This window comes from Ambystoma mexicanum, chromosome 6q (assembly GCF_040938575.1).
Source record: "Ambystoma mexicanum isolate Mex_15411 chromosome 6q, UKY_AmexF1_1, whole genome shotgun sequence".
Lineage (NCBI taxonomy): Eukaryota > Metazoa > Chordata > Amphibia > Caudata > Ambystomatidae > Ambystoma > Ambystoma mexicanum.
Genome location: NC_090937.1, coordinates 1,671,062,149 through 1,671,085,396, shown reverse-complemented (window position 1 = coordinate 1,671,085,396; position 23,248 = coordinate 1,671,062,149). Strand labels below are relative to the sequence as shown.

The following is a 23,248-nucleotide window of genomic DNA, read 5'->3' as shown; positions in this document are numbered from 1 at the left end:
GGACCACTCGCTCGTGCAATAGCGGGGGACGCCTCCATTGCCCTTATGCTAACATTAGCATAACTGGGGCTATTGAAGGGTACACTTGGCTTCCATTTTGTGTGCCCTCGACTTCATCTTTGGACTAGGCCTCACTTCAATAGTATGAAAAGGCTTCTCTCCCCTTTGCAGCGCCGCGCACAGCGCGCTCACAGCCCCAACCTTTTCTCCACTGTCTGAGAGCTTCACAAATCCCTTTCTCAAGGATGCGCCGGGTATAATTGAAACAAATAACAGAAAGTATCATATCACCCTTCCTCTGTGATCACTGTCCTGTGTGTTAACCGGCTCGAACCATGCCTTGTAGCTCATCCATCTTCACAAACCTGCCCCTGCTCCCTTGACCCCGCTGTTGGAAAATTACTGCCAATGTAACCCTGTGCCCTCCTAAGGTAGTCTCTTGATGTACCAGAAGTGTGTCCCTGCTGTGCAGCCCACCCCACAGTGCCCCAAATAAACCCAGACCTCTGTCTCAGTATAGTGTGCCCTTAAACTAACACGTCATTACAACTCCCCACTTGCCTTGATGTGCTAAGAACCACCCAGTCGCCCAGGTTATCACAGAGGACAAGCCTTCTACGCCTTGTACCCCATAAAAGTCCCAATGAAAGATGGTGTAATCGCATACATGCAATTTATAGGTTTTCTAGATTTATTCAAAGGTATACTAATGATTGTTGTTTATTATATATCGATTGGTAGTTTCTCATGCCAGCTTAGTTAGTGTCAACTCTATCTCGCCGTGACATAACCCTCACCCCTCCCGGACACATGCAGCTGGACCTCGTAATGCTCACCTTCCTGCCAACTGGGCAGCCTATCCAGGAGAAGCAGCGCCTACAACGATATATGTGCTTCCACAGTCCAGTCAATCCTGCACTGTTGTAGTACCCTATGTTAGTTGCGTCACTTATGACGCTGTTTTCCTTTAGAATTCTCTGTAATTGTATTGCTTGCCAGAGCGCTCTCGAGGCAGCAGAGTTTTCTGGATGCCAACTTTATATAAACTTACTAAATCTTGCAACCTGTTCTCATAGTCTCATTCCCCACTGGTGTGTTGCATTTTTATTATTCTGCATTGGTAAGACGGGGAGTGAGCCTTTGCAGTACGCATGGCCTTCCACCGCTTCCTTTTTCTATCCTGAACAGCGGCTGTACAGCCTAAATCGGGAGGGTTGGCATGTATGCGTATAGGCAATTCGTCTTTTGGCATTTTACCTACTCCCAGCAACCGCCTCTGACCATGGGTAGGTGGTCTCTCTGTAAAGTTGTTTCCTCCATCCCTCCCAGGGGCACGATGTTGTAATGTGTCTTACAAGCTGAGTGGATGACATCACTGCTGAATGGAATGTAGTGATGTCAGTGTGAGAGGAATGTTGGTGTGTGGGGGTTCTATGTATAGCTCTCAACTCACCCGCTTTTGGCGGGTGTCACCCGCCTTGAAAGCAGATGAATCACCCGCCAAGTCCTTCGTACGCCCATTCACTTCTATGGGCCTCTCACCCGCCAAAAAGAAAATCGGGTGTTTTCACCCGCCATGCTGACAAAAAAGGTTGGGAGCTATGTCTATGCTTGGCAGTTGGAGTTATGCTGACTTGGAAAGGACATGCCAATGTTTTGTTCCTGGCTTTGAACTACAATAAATCTACTTAATAACTTACCTGCTGGCTCGGGTGTCCATCAGCTTCCAAGTTATTACACATGACTTTACATTTTTCTTTCTCTAGGTGTGTGATCCTGGGCAAGTATAGAGCGGACTCACCTTAGCAGGGCCAGCATAAATGTTCACCCCCATTGCTCCCATTCCCGAGTTGCATGGCCATCGGGGGTGCTCATGGCCCACAGAGGACTGTGTGAAATTCTTTGCTATGCCCTGCTGGTGTGCACTAACGTAAATCGCTTGAGTGCCAAAAGATGTGCTTTTAGAAGCCCCATTCAGATGAATTTAACATAAATGCGTTTTGTTCTAGCACATCTGCGTTCTTCTCTTTATGCATGCTTGCGTTCCTGGATTTTTTCTTTTGAGGCCTGTCCACAGTGTTTCGGAAGTGCGCTTGTTTTCTCAGCCTATGTGGGTGGGAGGCAGCTTGTTTTGGCCTTGTTCTAGAGGGGCATTCAGCTTATTTTTAACTCCTGACCTGGCAATAGTGCTAGCGTTACGTGCAGTCACGTGACCGGCAGCGTTAGGCGACGTCGCGATGGATGCCGGGCTGCAGCACTGGAGACTTGCACGTGCAGTCACGTGACGAGCAGCGTCAGGCGACGTCGCGATGGATGCCGGACTGCAGCACTGGAGACTTGCACGTGCAGTCACGTGACGAACAGCGTCGTGCGACGTCGAGATGGATGCCGGGCTGCAGCACCGGAGACTTGCATGAAATCCGTCGAGTCCGCAACCGCAGCGAACCCCCAAGTGCAGGTGCTTATACCGCCCGTAACAGGAGTAGAATGCGCCGTAGAGGGAGGGCAGGGCGCTGCTGGACCCTCTCTCTGCAGGGTGCTTAGATGTTTGGGTTCCTGCCCTGGAGGGCCGGGCGCTGCTGGACCCTATCTGCAGAGAGCTTAGATGTTTGGGGGTCCTGCCCTGGAGGATGCTTAGATGTTTGGGGGTCCTGCCCTGGAGGGCTGGGCGCTGCTGGACCCTCTCTCTGCAGGGTGCTTAGATGTTTGGGGGACCTGCCATGGAGGGCTGGGCGCTGCTGGACCCTCTCTCTGCAGAGAGCTTAGATGTTTGGGGGTCCTGCCCTGGAGGGCCGGGTGCTGGTGGACCCTCTCTCTCTGCAGGGTGCTTAGATGTTTGGGGGTCCTGCCCTGGAGGGCTGGGCGCTGCGGGACCCTCTCTCTGCAGGGTGCTTAGATGTTTGGGGGACCTGCCCTGGAGGGATGGGCGCTGCTGGACCCTCTCTCTGCAGGGTGTTTGGGGGACCTGCCATGGATGGCCGGGCGCTGCGGGACCCTCTCTCTGCAGGGCGCTTAGATGTTTGGGGGACCTGCCATGGAGGGCCGGGCGCTGCTGGACCCTCTCTCTGCAGGGTGCTTAGATGTTTGGGGGACCTGCCATGGAGGGCTGGGCGCTGCTGGACCCTCTCTCTGCAGAGAGCTTAGATGTTTGGGGGTCCTGCCCTGGAGGGCCGGGTGCTGGTGGACCCTCTCTCTCTGCAGGGTGCTTAGATGTTTGGGGGTCCTGCCCTGGAGGGCCGGGCGCTGGTGGACCCTCTCTGCAGGGTGCTTAGATGTTTGGGTTCCTGCCCTGGAGGGCCGGGCGCTGCTGGACCCTCTCTGCAGGGTGCTTAGATGTTTGGGTTCCTGCCCTGGAGGGCCGGGCGCTGCGGGACCCTCTCTCTGCAGGGTGCTTAGATGTTTGGGGGACCTGCCATGGAGGGCTGGGCGCTGCGGGACCCTCTCTCTGCAGGGCGCTTAGATGTTTGGGGGACCTGCCATGGAGGGCCGGGCGCTGCTGGACCCTCTCTCTGCAGGGTGCTTAGATGTTTGGGGGACCTGCCATGGAGGGCTGGGCGCTGCTGGACCCTCTCTCTGCAGAGAGCTTAGATGTTTGGGGGTCCTGCCCTGGAGGGCCGGGTGCTGGTGGACCCTCTCTCTCTGCAGGGTGCTTAGATGTTTGGGGGTCCTGCCCTGGAGGGCTGGGCGCTGCGGGACCCTCTCTCTGCAGGGTGCTTAGATGTTTGGGGGACCTGCCCTGGAGGGTTGGGCGCTGCTGGACCCTCTCTCTGCAGGGTGTTTGGGGGACCTGCCATGGATGGCCGGGCGCTGCGGGACTCTCTCTCTGCAGGGCGCTTAGATGTTTGGGGGACCTGCCATGGAGGGCCGGGCGCTGCTGGACCCTCTCTCTGCAGGGTGCTTAGATGTTTGGGGGACCTGCCATGGAGGGCTGGGCGCTGCTGGACCCTCTCTCTGCAGAGAGCTTAGATGTTTGGGGGTCCTGCCCTGGAGGGCCGGGTGCTGGTGGACCCTCTCTCTCTGCAGGGTGCTTAGATGTTTGGGGGTCCTGCCCTGGAGGGCCGGGCGCTGGTGGACCCTCTCTGCAGGGTGCTTAGATGTTTGGGTTCCTGCCCTGGAGGGCGGGGCGCTGCTGGACCCTCTCTGCAGGGTGCTTAGATGTTTGGGGCGGTGCAGGACCCTCTCTGCAGGGTGCTTAGATGTTTGGGGGTCCTGCCCTGGAGGGCTGGCCGGTGCGGGACCCTCTCTCTGCAGGGTGCTTAGATGTTTGGGGGTCCTGCCCTGGAGGGCTGGGCGGTGATGGACCCTCTCTCTGCAGGGTGCTTAGATGTTTGGGGGTCCTGCCCTGGAGGGCTGGGCGCTGCGGGACCCTCTCTCTGCAGGGTGCTTAGATGTTTGGGGGACCTGCCATGGAGGGCTGGGCGCTGCGGGACCCTCTCTCTGCAGGGTGCTTAGATGTTTGGGGGACCTGCCATGGAGGGCCGGGCGCTGCTGGACCCTCTCTCTGCAGGGTGCTTAGATGTTTGGGGGACCTGCCATGGAGGGCTGGGCGCTGCTGGACCCTCTCTCTGCAGAGAGCTTAGATGTTTGGGGGTCCTGCCCTGGAGGGCCGGGTGCTGGTGGACCCTCTCTCTCTGCAGGGTGCTTAGATGTTTGGGGGTCCTGCCCTGGAGGGCCGGGCGCTGGTGGACCCTCTCTGCAGGGTGCTTAGATGTTTGGGTTCCTGCCCTGGAGGGCCGGGCGCTGCTGGACCCTCTCTGCAGGGTGCTTAGATGTTTGGGGCGGTGCAGGACCCTCTCTGCAGGGTGCTTAGATGTTTGGGGGTCCTGCCCTGGAGGGCTGGCCGGTGCGGGACCCTCTCTCTGCAGGGTGCTTAGATGTTTGGGGGTCCTGCCCTGGAGGGCTGGGCGGTGATGGACCCTCTCTCTGCAGGGTGCTTAGATGTTTGGGGGTCCTGCCCTGGAGGGTTGGCCGGTGCTGTAGCCTCTCTGCAGGGTGCTTAGATGTTTGGGGGTCCTGCCCTGGAGGGCCGGGCGGTGCAGGACACTCTCTCTGCAGGGTGCTTAGATGTTTGGGGGTACTGCCCTGGAGGGCCGGGCGGTGCGGGACCCTCTCTCTGCAGAGTGCTTAGATGTTTGGGGGTACTGCCCTGGAGGGCTGGGTGGTGTGGGACCCCCTCTGCGGTGCGGGACCCTCTCTGCAGAGTGCTTAGATGTTTGGGGGGTCCTGTCCTGGAGGGCCGGGTGGTGCTGGACCCTCTCTCTGCAGAGTGCTTAGATGTTTGGGGGTCCTGCCCTGGAGGGCTGGGCACCACAGATGGGCTTTAGTGCTGGTAAACCTGCTGTCCCATGTGTGTGCATCCTCGAGATTTCTGCCTTTCCTTTCCTCTGTGTACGCTTCTCAGCAGACTGCCACCGGGTTGCTCTGCTACATGGGGTTTCAGCGCTGGCATTCTCTGGGTGCTGCCCCCCCCAAGAATGATGCCGAGTGGGGATAGCGTCCACTCCAAGCTGTGTGCTCAAGGCGGACTGCCCCACTCCAGAACTGAGGGAAACTCGAGTATTCAACACATATACATGTGTGCAACCAACCGCATTCATCTACTCATAACCTCGTGCAACCATATTACCTCACACACCCACTTATTAATCCAACCATTCACCTGTGTACGCCTGTCGGCCCCAATACATTCACCACTAACGCACACATTCATCCACTCATCAATCCACCACACCCTCATTCGTGTTCACACTTCTTCATCAGGATATTTTGACATGCCCGTTCACCCAGCCATCTGCCTTTACAGGCTGATTTACCCACCCATCTTTGATGGCGTTGAAGCTCTGTAGGGAGCCTGACCTTCAGCAGACCATTATTTGAATAAAACGGAGAGGAACAATGTATGCAACAGAAAATATAGGATAGGCACTTTACAGAAAGCAGAAATGTCTTGCGTGGTTGCATTCAACGTAAAGAGTGGAGAGGCACAGACTGTATTGAAGATGAGACTGACAACTGAACCAAACATTTTTTCATTGGCCTCGTCTGTAAAGCTGTGGGGCTTAGTGCTGAAAGAGTAAAGTAGCCGGAATGACAAGTGTATGGCATCTGTGTACAGTTGAGGGCGCTGCTGTACTTTACATACAATGTACATGCATACCGTAGAGACTGAGACAGCTGGACTGCATTTATTGTGGGAATCTGCTGTGTACTATGAGGCACGGTGCTAGTTGCAATGTACGTGCACTATGAATGATGTGCAATAGATATTGAGCAGTTTCCTTACCTTAGCTCAGCTGCACTGTTGCAGCACACCTTGTCAGTCTAGAAATATGGATACCTCTACTTTGTGACTGCAAACGCATTATGGTGGCCGTGGGCCAACCGTCTCATGCACGATATGACAAAATATAGGTTTTCGAGTTTGCCAATAAACGGCCATTTTGATGTAACAAGAATCGCCATTTTGTTTTCTAACCATTGCTCATTGCTTTCTGTTCCTATTGCTTCGCAGTATATTTTCCGCTTACACTGCCGACTGTGAAACATTGTTGTCTGTATGTGAAAAGGACAAGGCCACAGGGCCGTGAGGATAACAAGAGTTTGCTGAAACACAAACGTAGGCAGCGCCAGGAAGAATGCCCGGCTCCTTCCCGAATGTAGCCTTGAAGCAGAGCTGCAGGGCATTTAATCATTTCACAGCTGCCAGCCAGTCTCGTTATATGGTAGAATATGTTAGAATAATACCGCTAAAGGCTTGAATTATGCTTTTCTTACGGCCCCCTTTGTTGAGCCCGCTAGAGCGTGTCGGCCCCAGGACGCGAATAGCACCTAATGGATAGCAAGGTCTGGAATGCAACTCCCCCCGTATGTAGCTCGCTTCCAAGAACAGAAGCGCTGTGTTCTATTCAACAACTGAAAGATGCCTTAGCACTCACAAATTGCAAATTGTTACTAGAATAGATGTTTGAAGCTGTCATAGTAGTCGGAGATGTCCATCATCACACCAAGTTCAAAGAAACCCAATAAAGGGGGGTGTTAAACATGTCATTGTTTGATATGCATTTTGTATATATGTAACTGATGTACGTAATTCACGCTCTTGCGTCCCTCGAGGTCTAGAGATGCACGTCGCGGGGCGTGAGACTGAGTTGGCCAACTGAGACTATTGCTTTGCAATAAACCCTAGCTTTGGGAATACAACCTTGTGTCTGACTATCTATCATGTGTGGTGACTCGCCTTGTTTCCATAGACGTCAGGGTCCCCTAGGGGCCCCTTTCAACATTACTTGAGCGGCCTTTCCGCTTCAAGCTCCTGTATCCATCTCCCATAGCTAGGCATTCCATGATCTGCCACACTGATCAGGTCACTCTTCTGCTCTCATGGAAGCCTGCACCAGACAGTGTGCCAAAGCCCACAGGGGAGAGGCTGGAGTAGTGCTCAGGCACCTCCCACACCGTCCTGTTGAGCTCCTGACAGTATAAGCCCACTATCCCCGACATCTTGAGCCGCAGTGGCAGTACCATGCTCCACTGCATCACACACAGGTCCTGGGGTGGCTGCACAGCTCGGCACCTCCTCCCTGTCCATAGGGAAGAGCCCCAGATCTCATGGACTACAGTGCTTTGGCCCTGGTTAGCTACTGGTGTGCGTAAGTGCAATAAGATTACAGTGGATTGGTTATTGTTGATGTGTTAATGGCTGGGCCTGTGGTGGCCACCTATGAGGGTTTGTTGGTTCGTTTAAGGTGGTAGATCTTAGAAGAGAACTGCAGGTGGGTGGGGGGTATATTTTTATTCTGGCTAGTAGATTGTATCCGACATTTTTACGCACCTTACTGTTCTCTATTTACTTTTAATGGGAGAAGAGTTAAGGTAGGTGGCCTTACTGCTGGCGTAGTGGCGCTATAATAAGCCGCTGGAAGTGAGACTCTGTATAGCTACAGCCCAGCTTCGTTAACTATGGTGACTATCAAGTATGACAAAAAACACATAATGAGCCGTTTGCAAGCTGGCTTCCACAAAAGATTTGACAACATTGGGGGTTCAGGCGTTCATGAACTGTTCTTAACGGGGGGGGAAAAGGGTGCCTCTTGCATATTTGTTGTTGATTTTGTAAAGACCCATTTGATTGAGTCCGAGGTAAACTTTTGCGAGCTCTGGCTGATTAAAACAGTCCAATGCCAAAGAGTTGACTGATCTTTGTTGTGGGAACTCCCGACTTGGAGAGGTGTGGCTTTTGGGAGAGATAATCGGAAAAGGGCATCAGACAACGTTGCATCTTTATTGTTCTGTTAATTTCTGATTTGGCAGAGCAAATCGCTGCGCTACGAGCAGATATACCAACCCAAGGAGAGAAATGACGGCAAGCTCCTCTCCAGAAGTCTGTATCCGCCAGCAATCCATTCTGTACCTTCTGTGAGCAGTGTTTCCAGAAGGGGTTGGAAATCAAATGTGGAGAAACGAAATATGTTCTCTGTGGCAAAAAACATCGATGTTGAAAATTGAGACCAAAGCTGAATGGTTAGGAGGTGGAGGAAAGGCGTTATTTTGATTATTTAGGCTTGGGATCACAGGGATCTGATTTTGGCCGCAGCACCTCTGCCATATTAAGACTTTTAAAATACTTTGGAAATCAGCTTTATCCTCCCTTGACGTGTTTAAGAAGCAAGCAATTGCTGTTACGTTCTATGCAGCAACGTTATGGGGTCAGAACAATGCTGTTAAATTAGGGCTGAGAGAAAAACCGTTCTTTTTTTAAAATAAAGATGCTAGGGCTCCCTTAAGTGCCTGGGTGACTTACTTCACTTTTATTTGGGTGCCAATGTCGAGCATGGATCTCTGGTTGAACGCACGTATGAGTAGGTATAAAAATACTACATATTTTTTAAATCTTGCAGGAAGCACTTCCCTGAACCACCAGAGCAACATATGCGTGTTGGTTCTGGAAAATGGACTGAAAAAATGCTGCAGCATTACTCTAGCTCCATCTACTTTGGAAGTAATTACTGGCTATGTAGGGCATGCGATGGTAATGATGGTGGCATGAGTGTGGTTTGAGGGGGTTAACATCTCAAAGTGGTATATCGTGTCACCACCATGACGTCACTTCTAACGGTCCAAAGGAACATCTAAGTTACTTTGAACACAAAGTAAACTACTACTAGACATGGTCAAAAGAGTTCCATCTTGTTAAGTGGATGGACGTCTTTCTACTATGACTGTTCGCAATTGTATACGGGGCAAAACAAGAACAATTATGAAATGCAGCACAAACATTGAACACACACCTTTCTCAAATTCAGCCATTGAATTCCACAGGCTCAATCAAAATGTCTTCTACTATAATGGATCTTTTATCAGTGTTGGATGGTCGCCCAAGAATTTTCATTGCCTTCGTTAACCTTGACAGAGTAAATAGAGAGAAGTTATGGTCAAAACTAACAGCTTGGAACTGTCCTGACTCACTCTTAGATCCTGTCAAACTGCTCTACACTGACACTTCCATGCGGGTGAGACTCAACAGTGCTGGCTTACTGTCAGATACGATAAACACAACAAAAGGTGTCATACAGGGTTGTCCTTTGGCACCGCCCCTCTACAATGCATATGTGAGGGACATTGTTGAAATGGACGACAGCACTGGCTTTTTTTCCGCCAAGAGTCGGAGAGGAAAGGATCCCATGTCTCATCTATGCGGATGACATTGTCCTTCTGGATTACACAAGAATAGGCCTGCAACGCCAGTTAAATAGCTTGTCGCTATACACAAAAAAACGATCTCTGACATCAATATAAACAAAATAAAAATAATGATCATGGAGAAGACCACAAAAAGGGCGGAAAATCTGCACTGGTACCTGGAAGCAGAGAAATTGGAGATCGTACTCTGCTTCAAATACCTTGGAGTCATAATTAACAGGAACCCGGTGGAAATGCCAATACAGAATGCTCTGTACTCCAAGATGAATTCACTAGTGTTGTAAACGATAGCACTAGATAGAAAATGTGTCCAGTTCGCCCTCCTCCCGGTATTGAACTTTTACAAAACAAGGTAATTCCAACTATATCATATGGAATGTAAGCAATTCCACAAATGCTGGAGGGAATCTGGAATACACTAGAAGGTCTCTCGTCCGGAGGAACATTTTTACATTACCCACCTGCACACCACTCGCTGCAATCGGAAGATAACTTAGTTTATCATCCCTAAAAGCAACCATTGACAGAAACAGCTTGATCTTTTTCAGAAAGATCCGGAGAACCCCTCGTCCAAAGCAGTTGGAAATCATTAATAAAGAAATGGAGAGCTGCAGAAATAAGATGCTGATGAAATGGGCTAACAAAGATCTAACCCTTTTACTTTATATCGGAAGCTCAAAAGAGGAGCTAGACTTCAACCCGGAGAAAGTTAAAGACAAACTCAAAAACTGGGATTTGATACATTCTTTAGAAACGACTGCCAGTTACAAAACAACCGCACACCTGCCTCCAAACACACAGAAAGTTGACCAACCAATGAAATATTTGATTAAATTTCCAGACTGAATACTGCGTGCCACTTACCTCACGGCTCGGCTGAACGTCTTAAAGAAAAATTCAATTTTAGCCATCCGGGGTCAATCTGAATCTAATTTGCGCCGTAATTTGTAGAAAAAAAAGATGTAAATAGAAATCATACAACACCTTTTGTTACGATGCCCTGGAACAGCAAATTCACGAGATGATTATTTAAAACCACATTTGGAGAGAGAATATTTATGGGAAGAACAACACTGGTGCCAAAGGATGATCAATGGTCACAACTCACTGATCATAGCTCCAGCTAAGAACTTGCAGAGTATTGGACTTGAGCAAGAAATTAGACAGTAGAAAGAACGAACCTAAAATCTGTATTCATCAGCGAAGCTAATGGGACACCAGGAGAATCAAAGTGTAACTGGGACTTGGAGAAATGCCCCATTTTTTCTTCTTTTGTATTAGAGCTGCATATGGTACATCAGATCATTGCACTAGCCATTGGGGAGTGATATTTGACTATTGATGAGTAGGAAATGGTGTACTGTGAGCACGAATAGAATTGAGTGGCAAGTGATTTTTTTTATGGTTGGCTTAGGGCTAGCAGCTTGGAACTTTAACTCAAGATGCATGATGGGGGGTAGAAGAAATGGGCAAGTGAAGAAAGGGTGCATGAAGAAAGGCTGCAGCCTTAGGGAAACAGAGGGTAGGTGGGTGAATGGAAAGTGGGCGAAGACCATGAAGAAAGGGTGCAGCCTGAGGGAAACGGAGGGTAGATGGGTGAATGGAAAGTGGGTGAAGACCATGAAGAAAGGGTGCAGCCTGAGGGAAACGGAGGCTAAGTGGGTGAAGACCATGAAGAAAGGGTGCAGCCTGAGGGAAACGGAGGGTAGGTGGGTGAATGGAAAGTGGGTGAATGGCCGGCTGATGAGAAGCGATCTAAGTTAGAAGTTGGGTTAGAATGGGGCTGTAGGTGCCCAAAACACATGGGTAACGGAAGTGCAGCGCTGAATGGATTGTCATGAGTAGGATCCCTATGTCTTGAAGCAGAAGTCTAGGGTGAGCTCAGCAAAGTCCTGGCTCAAGCAGGGGTTGGGGTTCTGTCCCTAGTCCTGTTTCAGCCTGAATGGGGAGTCACTCCTTTTGCTTGTGGTCCACGGCTCCAGACATCTGGGCTCGATGCCCCAGGAAGAATGAGTAAAGGAGGCCGTGTGTCGCTCATGACCCACTGTGGGCCAATTGTTAACATTTGTAGCATTTTGTTGAGTTGGGTGGGATGGGATATGGATGTGATTGGCTTGTTTGGGATGTTGTTTTAATGTGGGAGTGGCTTTAATTGAAATGATGTGCTGTGGCCCCAAGGTGGATATTATGTGATTGTGATGAAGAGGTGGTTTTGATGTGGAGTAGTTAAGTGATTCTGGTGATGTGGAGCAGTTAAGTGATTGTGGTGATGATGTGGAGCAGTTAAGTGATTGTGGTGATGATGTGGAGCAGTTAAGTGATTGTGGTGATGATGTGGAAGTGATTCTGGTGATGATGTGGATGTAGTTAAGATGCGGCTTTGATGTAGTTGTAACGTGGATGTGATGAGATTTTGTTGAGGCTATGATGATATGACTGGGCCACTCAGCAGAGTGCACAGGGTTTATACATGCATTTCTTTTCAATCTCAATTAACAGTACATGCAGCAAAAAAATGGCAGGTTAATTTTGATGGCATGAAAAAGGTTTAATAATTAAATAAAATCCCAAGTAGAAAGTAGCTCCTAACAAAAATGTATTCTCCATCCATGAAACCCAACATTTATCCGGTGAAATGTGTGGCTGAAAATTAACAACTTATCAAATCATCTCAAACTAAAGACATAAAATGTAACTTTTGTAAAAAAAAAATAACAAAAAAGATAGAAATCTTGCAAATATGACACAGAATTATAAATCTTTTTTTGTTTTGTTCCAGGGAGGGTATGGCGGCAGTTTCAGATGAGGAAGATGATTACATGTCAGCGGCTTTTGTTAGCACACAGAGGGATGTCAGGCCAGGTCTACCCCTTGCCAGGCGAACCCAAGTCGCTTATCAAAAAGAACAGAAGGCGAAGGAGGCAAATCTGAAGAATCATCAGAAGAGCCTGAAGGAAGTGGAGAAAGAGCGCCGCGAGACCGTGCTAAGCAGTGCCATTGGCAATGAGAACAAAGGCTTTGCCTTGCTTCAGAAGATGGGCTACAAAAAGGGCCAGTCCCTCGGCAAGCACGGCGACGGCATTGCCGAACCAATTCCACTGCACGTTAAAACAGGTAGGAGCCTGTTCTTTGACCTTCTGATACCGTTGCTAAAGTTTATGATAGGAGTCTAATATGTCTTTTCATGTTTTTATCTACACTCCCTGGAGCGCTATCTATCCCTGTTCGGCCTCCATATATGACATGAAGTTTCCATAAGATTCATATTTTTCTTTTGTAGTGATTGAACACAGAATTATAAAATTCCTGAGACTCACTCCATCGCCTGTGGGGTTGACTTAATCATGCATGGCCGCCTAATCCTTAAGGACACTTCACTCTTGACCTCTAGGGTAGGACCGATGGGTCTACGCTCTCACAAAATCAGCCTATCGTCCTGCCACATAGCAGCACTCTGTTCCCCAGTGTTATCCTGCCTGTCTTTTCTTTAAATATACTTTCCAAAAAGATGTGAACAAGTAGTGAGACTGATGAAGTCTATAGGGATAAGCCTACGTCTCAGCACGCTATGGAATTACATCATGTTTTAGCTGAGGAAGGTGGAGGATGCACAACACCTCACAACACACAAGGGGATGGTGGAGGAGTGACACTCTGACACAAACCTGTAATGATAACTTTATGGATTACGCAGCCACTGGTTAACACGTGCGAGTGTAAAGTTATTCATGTTAGTTAATCTCGGGGGATCGAGGTGAGGGTGGTCATTGCTGTGAGGCTAGATCAAGTAAGATGCACAAATCTTTATCCTTACAGTGCAAGGGGTAATGTGTATGTGGCTATAGGCCTCTGCTTTTTTTCAGTAGTGTTCAGTTAGCATCCTCAGTAAAATAGTTTCCATATTGGGATCCATGCTACGTCTTGGTTTCGTATATTACTCATCTGTTATTTGGTGCCCTCTACATAGAAAAATGTATACCCGCCATGAGCAAATAGTTTTTCCTATTTGGAAGGTATTGCTTTGCCACCCAAGTCCCGGGTAAAACTTTAAAGGTGCAAGCTACTAGACCAGTATAAATAGTCATTCCCCCGTCAATTCTCCACATACAAATAACACCATTTTATACTCTATTCAGCTATAACCTGCTAATGGTGAGATCAAAGTTTGAGCCTTGCATAAGTTAATGTTTTGTTTGGTGTAGGCTGACTTTGGTATGCTGCAGAGTTGGGGACTATCAAGTTGGAAGACATTCTCCCTTTAAAAAAGTAGAATGTTTCATGGTATTTTATATTTCTAACCAGAACGGATTCCTTTTTATGCAGTTACAAAACGTGTTCTGTCACAGATGGCCCCAATAACGCACCAATTCTCACGGTCAGTTTAAGGGTTTCTATTAAGGTTTTTGAAAGGGGCCATCCTGCTTTCTCTCATCTATTAAAAGCCAGGTCCTCCCGAACCCAGGTACCTCTATTCCCCACATAGAGCCTTCTAAATATAGGGGAACTGGGAGCTGTTTAGCTCCTGCTAGTAACCTAAAAGAGACGGGTTAGCGTGACACCAACAACCTCCAGGAGCTACTTTTGGATCCCCAGACCAACTAATACAGAACACACACATATGAAGTTTAGGACAATCTATTAATAAACGTGAGGATCCATCTTGCAACATTTAAAGCAAAAGGGGTAATGAATAATGGACACAAAGATACATTTTCTTGTTGTTAGCTCTGTTTATCCAATCTTAATTTCAATCCCTGGGGCAGCATGTACTGATTTTTTAACCCTACAGTCTAGCTTCTGCCTTGCTATCCTGGCAGGCCGAAGGCATCCTTTTCCATCTAACCTCTCTGAGACTTCCTACGTGTGACCTATGCTATTTTTGGATTATTTCTAATGAGTTGTGGAGGTTATGCCTTTCAGACACTCGAGCCCCCCTCTTATCTTTTCACGCCCTGATGCTACTCTCCTACTCGCCCTTCCTCCTGCTACTTGCCTCCTCCCGCTACTCAGCTCTTCGGCGGTCCTCCGGCTGATCACCTCTCCGTTCCTCCCGCTAGTCACCTCACCCTGGCTCCCCTCACCTTCTCTCCTCTCCCTCTCATCTGCTGATGTTGCTCTCCACGCTACTAGTACTCCATTTGTCTCCCTACTCCACCCCACCTTCTACTCAGTCACCCTCCTTTCACCTCTCAGTCGCCAACTTCTCTGTCACACACTGTAAGGTGAAAGATCCAAAACCCGAATGATAAAAACAATACCAAATAATCAATGGACCGTTTGCAAGGAAAGCAAAGCTTTATTACATGCAAACAGTATCGGATGGTCCCGTAGAGCCGAACTAACATGGAGCCCGCCCCATCCAAAGGAGTAACATCAAATCTACAAAACTATGCATAATGAAGATGACATGATGCCACACTCCCTATTGGCTAACATCTCTATATAATTCTAGTTATCCCCTATAGTCCATTACCCTATTGGCCACCCATTCTCTAAAACACATTCACCCAAACGTGTGACCTGCTACATTGTCATTGTTAAACTTAGGAGTTGATTGACTACCAGGTACATTGTTACCATAATACATTTCTTTTTTTTTTTTATGAATCTTTTTTTTATTGGTTTATTAAACAGAGAACAAAAGGAAAAAGGAGAAGGTAGCACATTCAACGTGAGTACACAAAAGACATTAGGAGACCCAACATCAAGGTCGCAGTAGATAGCAGTGCATAACATAACTCTTGACATCTGTGTGGTGCGGCGGGAAGGTGGGGGCGGGGGTCGAGAATCTGCACCGCCCGTCCGGCAGCTGCGCTGGGCGTCGCCACTGTCCCTTATTTTGGCCTTAGCATTTTATGGTTCCCATTTTACCCATATTTTCTGAAACTTGCGGGGGGAACCCCTCGCATTATAAATTTGCCTCTCCAGGGAGGCGCATCTGTCCATTTCGTTGGACCATCTGTCAATGGTTATCCTGTCCCCCGAGCCCCATGTGGTTGCCGTGAGTCTCTTTCCCGCACCAAGTGCTACTCCTAGAAATATTCTTTGGTGTTTATTAAGGTCAGTTTTGCCTCCTATACCCAGCAGGATAAGTTTAGGGTCTCTCGGGATTGTGGTACCAAGTATTCTGGAGAGGCGGAGTAAACACGCACTCCAAAACTCCTGCAGCACCCCACATTCCCACAACATGTGGTAGAAGGTACCCTCTGCCCTTTTGCATCGGGTGCATTCTGCGTTGCCACCCCCCTCACTCCCCAAGTGGCCATTTGCGTTCTGGAGTAGTAGGACCTGTGTAGGATTCGGAGCTGAATCAGCTGGAGTTTAGCATCGATCCCAATTTCCCGCGGGGACATCAGGGCTTCCACCCACTCTTCTGCCTCCAGTTGCCCAAGGTCCTGTTCCCATTTATCCCCAAGGTTGACGAGCTCCCTGGATCCAAAGGAGTTAATTGCCTGATAGAGGGTGGAGGTTACCTTGTGAGGGATACTTTGTGGGAGTATGTTTGTTTCCAAGGGAGAGCAGGCGGGTATATCGGCCAGGTTCGGGAATTGGGTATTAATGGCGTGCGTGAGTTGGAGGTATCTAAAGCGGTCCATGGGTGACAGCCCGTGCCTCGTCTGTAGGGTTTCAAAGTCTATCAGTCGTCCCTCCTGGACAATGTCCGCCAGTGTGGAAATCCCTTTCCTCTCCCAGGTTTCAAAGTGGCCCATTTTTTGTATTTCGGGGAGATGTGCATTACGCCAGAGGGGTTGGATCAGGGTTGGTCTGTCTTCCCAGCCTAAGTATCTATGTATCTCCCTCCAAACTCGCTTTATGTGACGGGACCCGGTCAGTGCCGCTCTTAGGTTCCTTGGGCTATCGTATAGTATATGCAGGGGGGAGGGGGGGCCAGTGTCCCCTGTCTCCACTCAGATGTGTGGTAGCAGCGGGTCTCCGTGTAGCCATTCATTCACCACCCCCGCTTGTGCCGCCCAGTAGTATGTGCGAATGTTGGGCAGTCCTATACCCCCTTCCCACACAGAGTGGTAGAGCGTTTTAAGGGCAATGCGTGGCTGTTTCCCTCCCCAGAGAAGTGTGCGGCGGGTCCGGTTGATATCTGCAAATGTTGTGGCTGGGATGGGGAGCGGGGCATTTTGGAGGATGTACAGAAATCTCGGGATTGCCAGCATCTTAAAAAGTGCTGCCCTCCCGAGTAATGAAAGTGGGAGGGAGTGCCAGTGGGCGACATCGTTCTCCAGTTTTTCTATTATCGGGTGCAGGTTCAGTTTGGGGAAGTCCTCCTGTGTCCTATTAATTCTTATGCCTAGGTAGGTGAAGCCCAGAATTGAAACGGAGTACGGACAGGAATCTGGGATTGCTTCCTCTCCTCCCTGTACCGGGAAGTAGATTGTTTTCTGTGTGTTGACCCAGAGTCCCATGAAGTGTTGGTATTCCTCCAGGGTTCTGGTCACTATCGGGCAGGAGATTATTGGGTTGCTCAAATATATCAAAAGGTCATCCGCATATAGCGAGACCCGTTCCTCCCCGCCCCGTGGCCAGGCGAACCCTGTCCATTGTGTATCAGTTCTCAACCGGATTGCCAAAGGCTCGATGGCGAGGATAAACAGCAGGGGAGAGAAGGGGCATCCCTGCCTGGTCCCCCAACTCAGCGGGAATGTGGCGGATGATTTCCCATTGACTCTTACAGAGGCCTCGAGGAGGGAGTAAAGGAGCTTAACCCAGGACATAAAGTATTGTCCAAAGCCCATGCGTTCCATTATGGCCCACAGGGCATCCCATCCCACTGTATTGAAAGCCTTCTCAAAGTCCACTGCCAGGAGGGCCAGCGGGGACAGGATCTAGTCAGCCCGATCAAGAGCAATCTGGACCCTGCGGAGATTCATTCGTGTGGACTTACCGGGCATAAATCCACACTGATCCGGGTGGATTAGAGATCCCATCACCCCCAGTAGTCTATTGGCGAGGACTCTGGCTAGTATTTTGGCCTCCCCATTTATTAAAGAAATAGGCCTGTAGGAGGCGAAGTGCTCCGGGGGTTTCCCTGCTTTGGGGATCACCACTATTGTCGTTTTTCGGAGGTCTGGGGGGAGGGTGCCCTGTTCTCTGCTACGGAGGAACATGGTGTGCATATGTTTCGTTGTGGTTACACTCAGTTTTTTCCACAGTTCCACCGGGAAACCGTTGGGGCCAGGGGTCTTCCCGGTCTGTAGTTGAAAGAGGGCTTCCCCTACCTCGTCTTCGGTGATGGCTGTGTCTAACTGTTCTATCTGGGGTTCAGAAAGGCGGGGGATCGTGATCGCGTCCAGAAAGTTTGGGATGTTTGTTGGGGGTTCTCGTATTTGCGGGGAGTATAGTTCGCTGTAGTAGTTTGCAAATTCCCCGGCGATCTCCGCATCCCCCGTTAGTAAATCCCCATCCGGGGTTTGGATGGCCCGTACTTGTCCTTTACTCTGCTCTCTACGCTCCAGCCAGGCTAATGTTTTGGTGGCTTTGTCTCCCCTCTCGTATATCTGGCTCCGGACCAGCCAGTGGGCGGTTCGGGCATTGTGTAAGGCCCTGTCTTTCAGGATTGTTTGGGCTGTTACCAAGGCCTCATGTGCCTCCTGGGTTCCCTCTTCGAGGAATTGCTCCTCCCGCCTAGTTACCTGGGCCTACGCATCGGAGATTGCCTCGGTATGCTGTTTGCGGTGAGCTGCCACCAAGGAAATTGCTTCCCCCCCTTATGACGGTCTTGTATGCTTCCCACCTTATTATTGGGCAGTCCACAGCCTCCTCGTTTAAGTCGAAGTATTCCGATGTTTTATTTGCCAGCCCCTCCAGTATTTCGGGTATCCCTAAATAGTAGGTGTTCAGGCGCCAGGTGGGTTCCTGTTTTGCTGTCAAACCCTTGAGTTTCACCAACAGGGGGGGAGTGGTCAGAGATCCCTCTCGCCAGGAGTTCTGCAGATAATAGTCGGTGGGCCATGTTCATAGGGGTGAGGATATAATCGAGTCTGGATAGGGACCGGTGTGCGTTGGAATAGAACAAGTAGCCCCGATCCATGGGGTGGGCTGCCCTCCATGTGTCGGGGGGGAGGGGTCAGAAGGACCCTACCCCGCAACTCGTGTGGTTCAAGGTAACGACTGAACGTAAAGTAGAACTGACAGTGAAGAGTCCCCCTCAGGGGGCGCAGAGGTGTTAGTTGTCCACTTCCCCCACAGCCCCTCCAGGGCCGCCGGCTGTAAGGATCTCATACCGTTTCCTTAGACCTGTCGGTCAGTTGCACAATTTCAAGTGTGTCCCATGTTGATCGGAGATCCGAGTTTTCCGGCTTCTTCACGTGGTGGGGTGACCTGTCCAGCGGGGTGGTCGTTGTCTCCGCCGTGCCTGTGGGGTGTGCTTCCACCCGGTCTATTCGGGCATGGAGTAGAGGACCTGTGTTTCTAGCCACTCCCAGGCCTCGCGGGGGTTGTAGAACACATGAACCTTGCGGTTGTGGTATACTTTGAATGTTGCCGGAAAGAAGAGTGCGTATTTAATTCCCAGGGGTGACAGTTTCTTTTTTATGGAGTCGTAGGATTGTCGCGACTTCTGGACCTCTCTCGTATAGTCGGGGAAGAACCCGATTCGGTTGCCATTGTAAGTGATGGGGCCAGACGCCCTTGCCATGTGCAGCAGTGTGTCTCGGTCCCTGTATTTCATGAGTTTTGCGATTACCGTTCGTGGGGGGGGGGCACCCGGGACTGGTCTGCCCGTCGGAGCTCTGTGTGCTCTTTCTATTGAGAAAAATTTGGAGAGTTGCTTGGGAGCCATCAAGTCTACTAGCCAGTCTTCCAGAAAGAGCTCTATGGAGAGCCCCTCCTCTTTCTCGGGAAGGCCGAGTATTCGGAGATTATTCCGGCGGGACCTACCCTCACTGTCCTCAGCTGTATTTTCGAGCGTGGTGATTTTCCGTTCCATTTGTTCAAGGCGGCCTCCCAGGTTTTTAACTGTCTTCGGTGTCGGATATTCATTGTTCTGCTTCCCCAACCCTGGTAGTTAGGTCCCTAAGTCTTGCCTCACAAAGGACACCTCGGAGGCCAAGCCGTCTATTTTGGTCTCTACCGAGGTTCTGGAGTCGTTGATTGCTGCCATGATGTCGGTGAGAGACAGCGTTTGGGCCGCGTCCCCCTTCGTTGACTCGTTGTCCGCCCTACTAATTGGGTCCGGGAGAGCCGCCGGGGTGCTCATCGTGTATTTGTCTATTTTGTTTTGGGTCGTTCCCCTGCGGGGCTGATCCTTTCCCATCCTGACCCTATGGGGGTGGCACTGGGTGCGGGTGTTTTCCGTTGGATCGGAGGTTCCTTCCTGAGGTATCCTTAGGCCTTCGATCCGCTTCTGTGGCCTCCGGTGGATTGCCGATTGGTGGCCTTATCCCTGGTTCCCAGCATGTTGCTTTGCCCCCTGTCGGGCCTTGGCCTGCGCAGTCTGGCTTTATGTCCAGTGTGACCCAGCCCTGGGCATGTTTCGTCGTGTAGTTCAAGGGAGGGGGGGATGATTATGCAGGCGGTGAGGGTGGCGCCAGTCTGATGTGTCGGCATGCTTGCTCCGGCCGAGGTGGCAAGTCTGGGTCCAGGCGTCCAGGGGCGAGTCCTTGGCCTCTCTCCCAGTGCGTGGCGGGTGCTTTTTCCTGGGGTTTGGTGTGAGTACCTTCACTATTCCGGTTGGGCTGCACTTCTTTTTTAACAGGCAAACTCAAATTGCAGCGCCTGTGGCCAGGAGCAATCCCCCAACAGGTCCGCTCCGACCCACTGGTGTTCCGTCCTCGTTGCCGGCCGCCCCCGAGATTTCCCCTCCCTCCTCCCGCCGTGTGTGCCTCCCCCCGCACTCGGTTTCTTTCCCGCGGGCAGCCCTCAACCCAGGTGGCCTGCGCTCAGCAGGGGTGGGGGAGGGAGAGCCTGCGCGGGTGTTGTGCAGGGGGGGAGGAGGAGGCAGCCCCAGGTCCAATTGGCGCCCCTCCGGGTTCGGGACCAGTCAATGGCGGCAGCGGCTGGAGCGGAGGCCCGGGCGGGGGGGGGGGGATGGGAGGGCAAGTCCTCACCTCTCAGTTCGCCAGGCGACGACACCAGTCCTGCGGCAGCTGTCCCGGGAGCCTCGGGGATCGAACGGCGTAGTTTCGGCGGGGCTCTGATGGGCACTGCCGATGAAGGCGCTTCCTTCCCGCCGACTCTGTCACCGGCAGGGCTTTCACACGGTGCAGGAGGCCCAGGCAGGTCCGATTTTCGCCAGGATTTTTCGGGGGGGATGCTGGTGCATTCCCCTGCAGCGGTGTTTAGTGCAGGTCGGCAAGAGACCCGAAGAAACGGCAGGATTTTGAAGGATTTGGGCAGCCCTGGCGGAGCGACGCGGAGTTAGGTCTTCATCCGGCGCCCCCTACCATAATATTAATAATATTTTTGACCTTCACATGATGTGCACCCCCTCTGTCGGAGCCGGTTCAAAGTGTGAATAGCAAGATCAACTCTGCTTTAATAATACAATGGGCCTCCTCATTATCCTGACACATTTGTCTTGATTGCCTATGATTAGGCGTGACCACGAGCCTTTTATCTCTACCTCGTTTGAGGATGTGAAAACGGACCCTGGTCATCCGTCACTCATATCAAAACTCACTCTAGTCTAGGCTTTCTCTCAGCGCTAAAAGACAGGTATACCTAGGTTCATGTACTCATCAACATGTTTAAACATATTCAGTCAGGAATTGTAAAGTTCTTAGACTCAAAGAGATACCACTCTGACGCGTTGCTCTGAATTATACACTTGACGCAGGAGTTATCATGTTAATGCATTTAATATGACCCCCCACCCCCTATCTTCTGAAGGTTCTTCTTCTCATGAAACGAGCTAAAGCAGATATAACATAACATCAGATCCCTGACCCTCACGAGAATAATAATGTGCTCAGAGGCTTTTGAGAACGTCTATATGGAGATCCAGAAGTAGTAGATCCTGTTCATATAACATCATTTTCTTGCAAAACGACCACTACAAAGTCTTTCGAATGAGGAGAAAAGTAGTCTGGAAAGGGAAATAACATTGGATGAGGTTAAAAAAGCAGTAAGAAATGTATGGCAGTGCCCAGGTCCAGATGGCCTTCCTGCAGAATTTTACAAAGCTATGCCAGACAGAATTCTACAAGTACACATTCATACTGTAAGGACACAGAAATTCTACCAACATCACTCAGGCTTGCGACTGTATCATTAATTTTGAAGCCAGGGAGGCCTCCTTTGGATCCAGGTAGCTACAGGCCAATCGGTCTACTGAATTCAGATAGTAAAATACTCTCTAAAATTTTGGCAAACAGATTGGAAAGAGTAATAACAAAACTGATTCACCCAAATCAAGTGGGCTTTATAAAAGGGAGAGTCTCCTCAACAAATATGCGGAAGCTTCTGCTAACCTTATGAGGCGGGCAAACTGGATGGAGAATTGGTTACATTATCCCTGGATGCGGAGAAGGTCTTTGATCGGATTTGATGGCAGTTTTTGTTCAGAACTATGGAGAAAATGAATTTTGGCCAACAATATCTACACTGGGTTAAGTTGCTCTATACAAAACCCACGGCCGAGGTAACGGCTAATGGGAAAATCTCCACTAAATTTGACTTGCATCGGGGCACTCGTCAGGGATGCCCCTTATCGCCTATGCTGTTCGTACTTTCAGTGGAAACAAGTTACCAAACACAAAACATCTCCCTCCTTATATTACAACATACAGCAGGATTAATCACAATAAAAGTCTTTCAACCTGGAAGGCATTTTCCTGGTCCATCACACACATCATTTTCCTCATCAGCATTCTTCAAGTCACCACCCAACCTAGCATCCTCACCTTGCTCCACCTCATCACTTATCCCTGCTTTGCTTAAGACCAATCTTCCTTTAGACCTCACCTCCTTCAACAATCACCACCCCATTGCGAACAGCCGTAATCATCTTAGGACCCAAAAATGTACTTTCTAAGCATTTGAGTCTAAATCTGTTTTTTATCAGGACCACATCCCCTACTGACCACTCTTGCGCTTTCACTTTAGCTACATCATCAAAAACACGTTTTTATTAATGTTGAGCCTTCTTAATCAAATCCATAATTTCCTTGCGGTCCACATCCACACACCCAGACAACCCCATCCAAGCGGAACACAATTTGGTTGCTGGCTGACGTCCCTTAAGCGACACAAATGGTCGCACTTAAGTCGCTGGTGCAATAGCTCCACACCATCTCCTTCACAACTTTCCACTCCAGTCATCCTCGCTAACTGAATACCCCCCTTCAAGAATCTGTTGGTTCCACAAAGCCATTTGCCCTTGGGTGATACAGAGCCGTGCGTGTGCGACTTATCCCAAACCACCATACATTTTTTTTAACAGAACTGGACTCCATTATCCGTAACTATTTCAGAAGGAAACCCTTCTCTGAAAAACGCATCCTCAAAGAAAATGAACAAATCCACAGTGGTAGCCTCTCTCAAGGTCCGCCATTCCAACCACTTTGAATGATAGTCTATCATTACTTCCACAAATTTA

The 23,248-nt window shown here is 49.9% G+C and overlaps 2 protein-coding genes across 2 annotated transcripts in view; one reads left to right on the top strand and one right to left on the bottom strand.

Annotated features, from left to right (window-relative positions):
• Window positions 1-2,100, bottom strand: part of LOC138517023 (zinc finger protein 271-like) — a 141,969-nt gene extending 139,869 nt beyond the window's left edge. Inside the window, exon 1 of the mRNA XM_069632534.1 lies at window positions 1,802-2,100. The gene's annotated coding sequence lies outside the window, so the exon portion shown is untranslated. The remainder of the gene's footprint in view (window positions 1-1,801) is intronic.
• Window positions 2,101-2,274: 174 nt separating this feature from the next.
• Window positions 2,275-23,248, top strand: part of GPATCH11 (G-patch domain containing 11) — a 62,117-nt gene continuing 41,143 nt past the window's right edge. Inside the window, exons 1-2 of the mRNA XM_069632536.1 lie at window positions 2,275-2,458; window positions 12,479-12,813. Of these exons, the coding sequence (XP_069488637.1) occupies window positions 12,486-12,813 (328 nt within the window). The 5' untranslated portion in view covers window positions 2,275-2,458; window positions 12,479-12,485. The remainder of the gene's footprint in view (window positions 2,459-12,478; window positions 12,814-23,248) is intronic.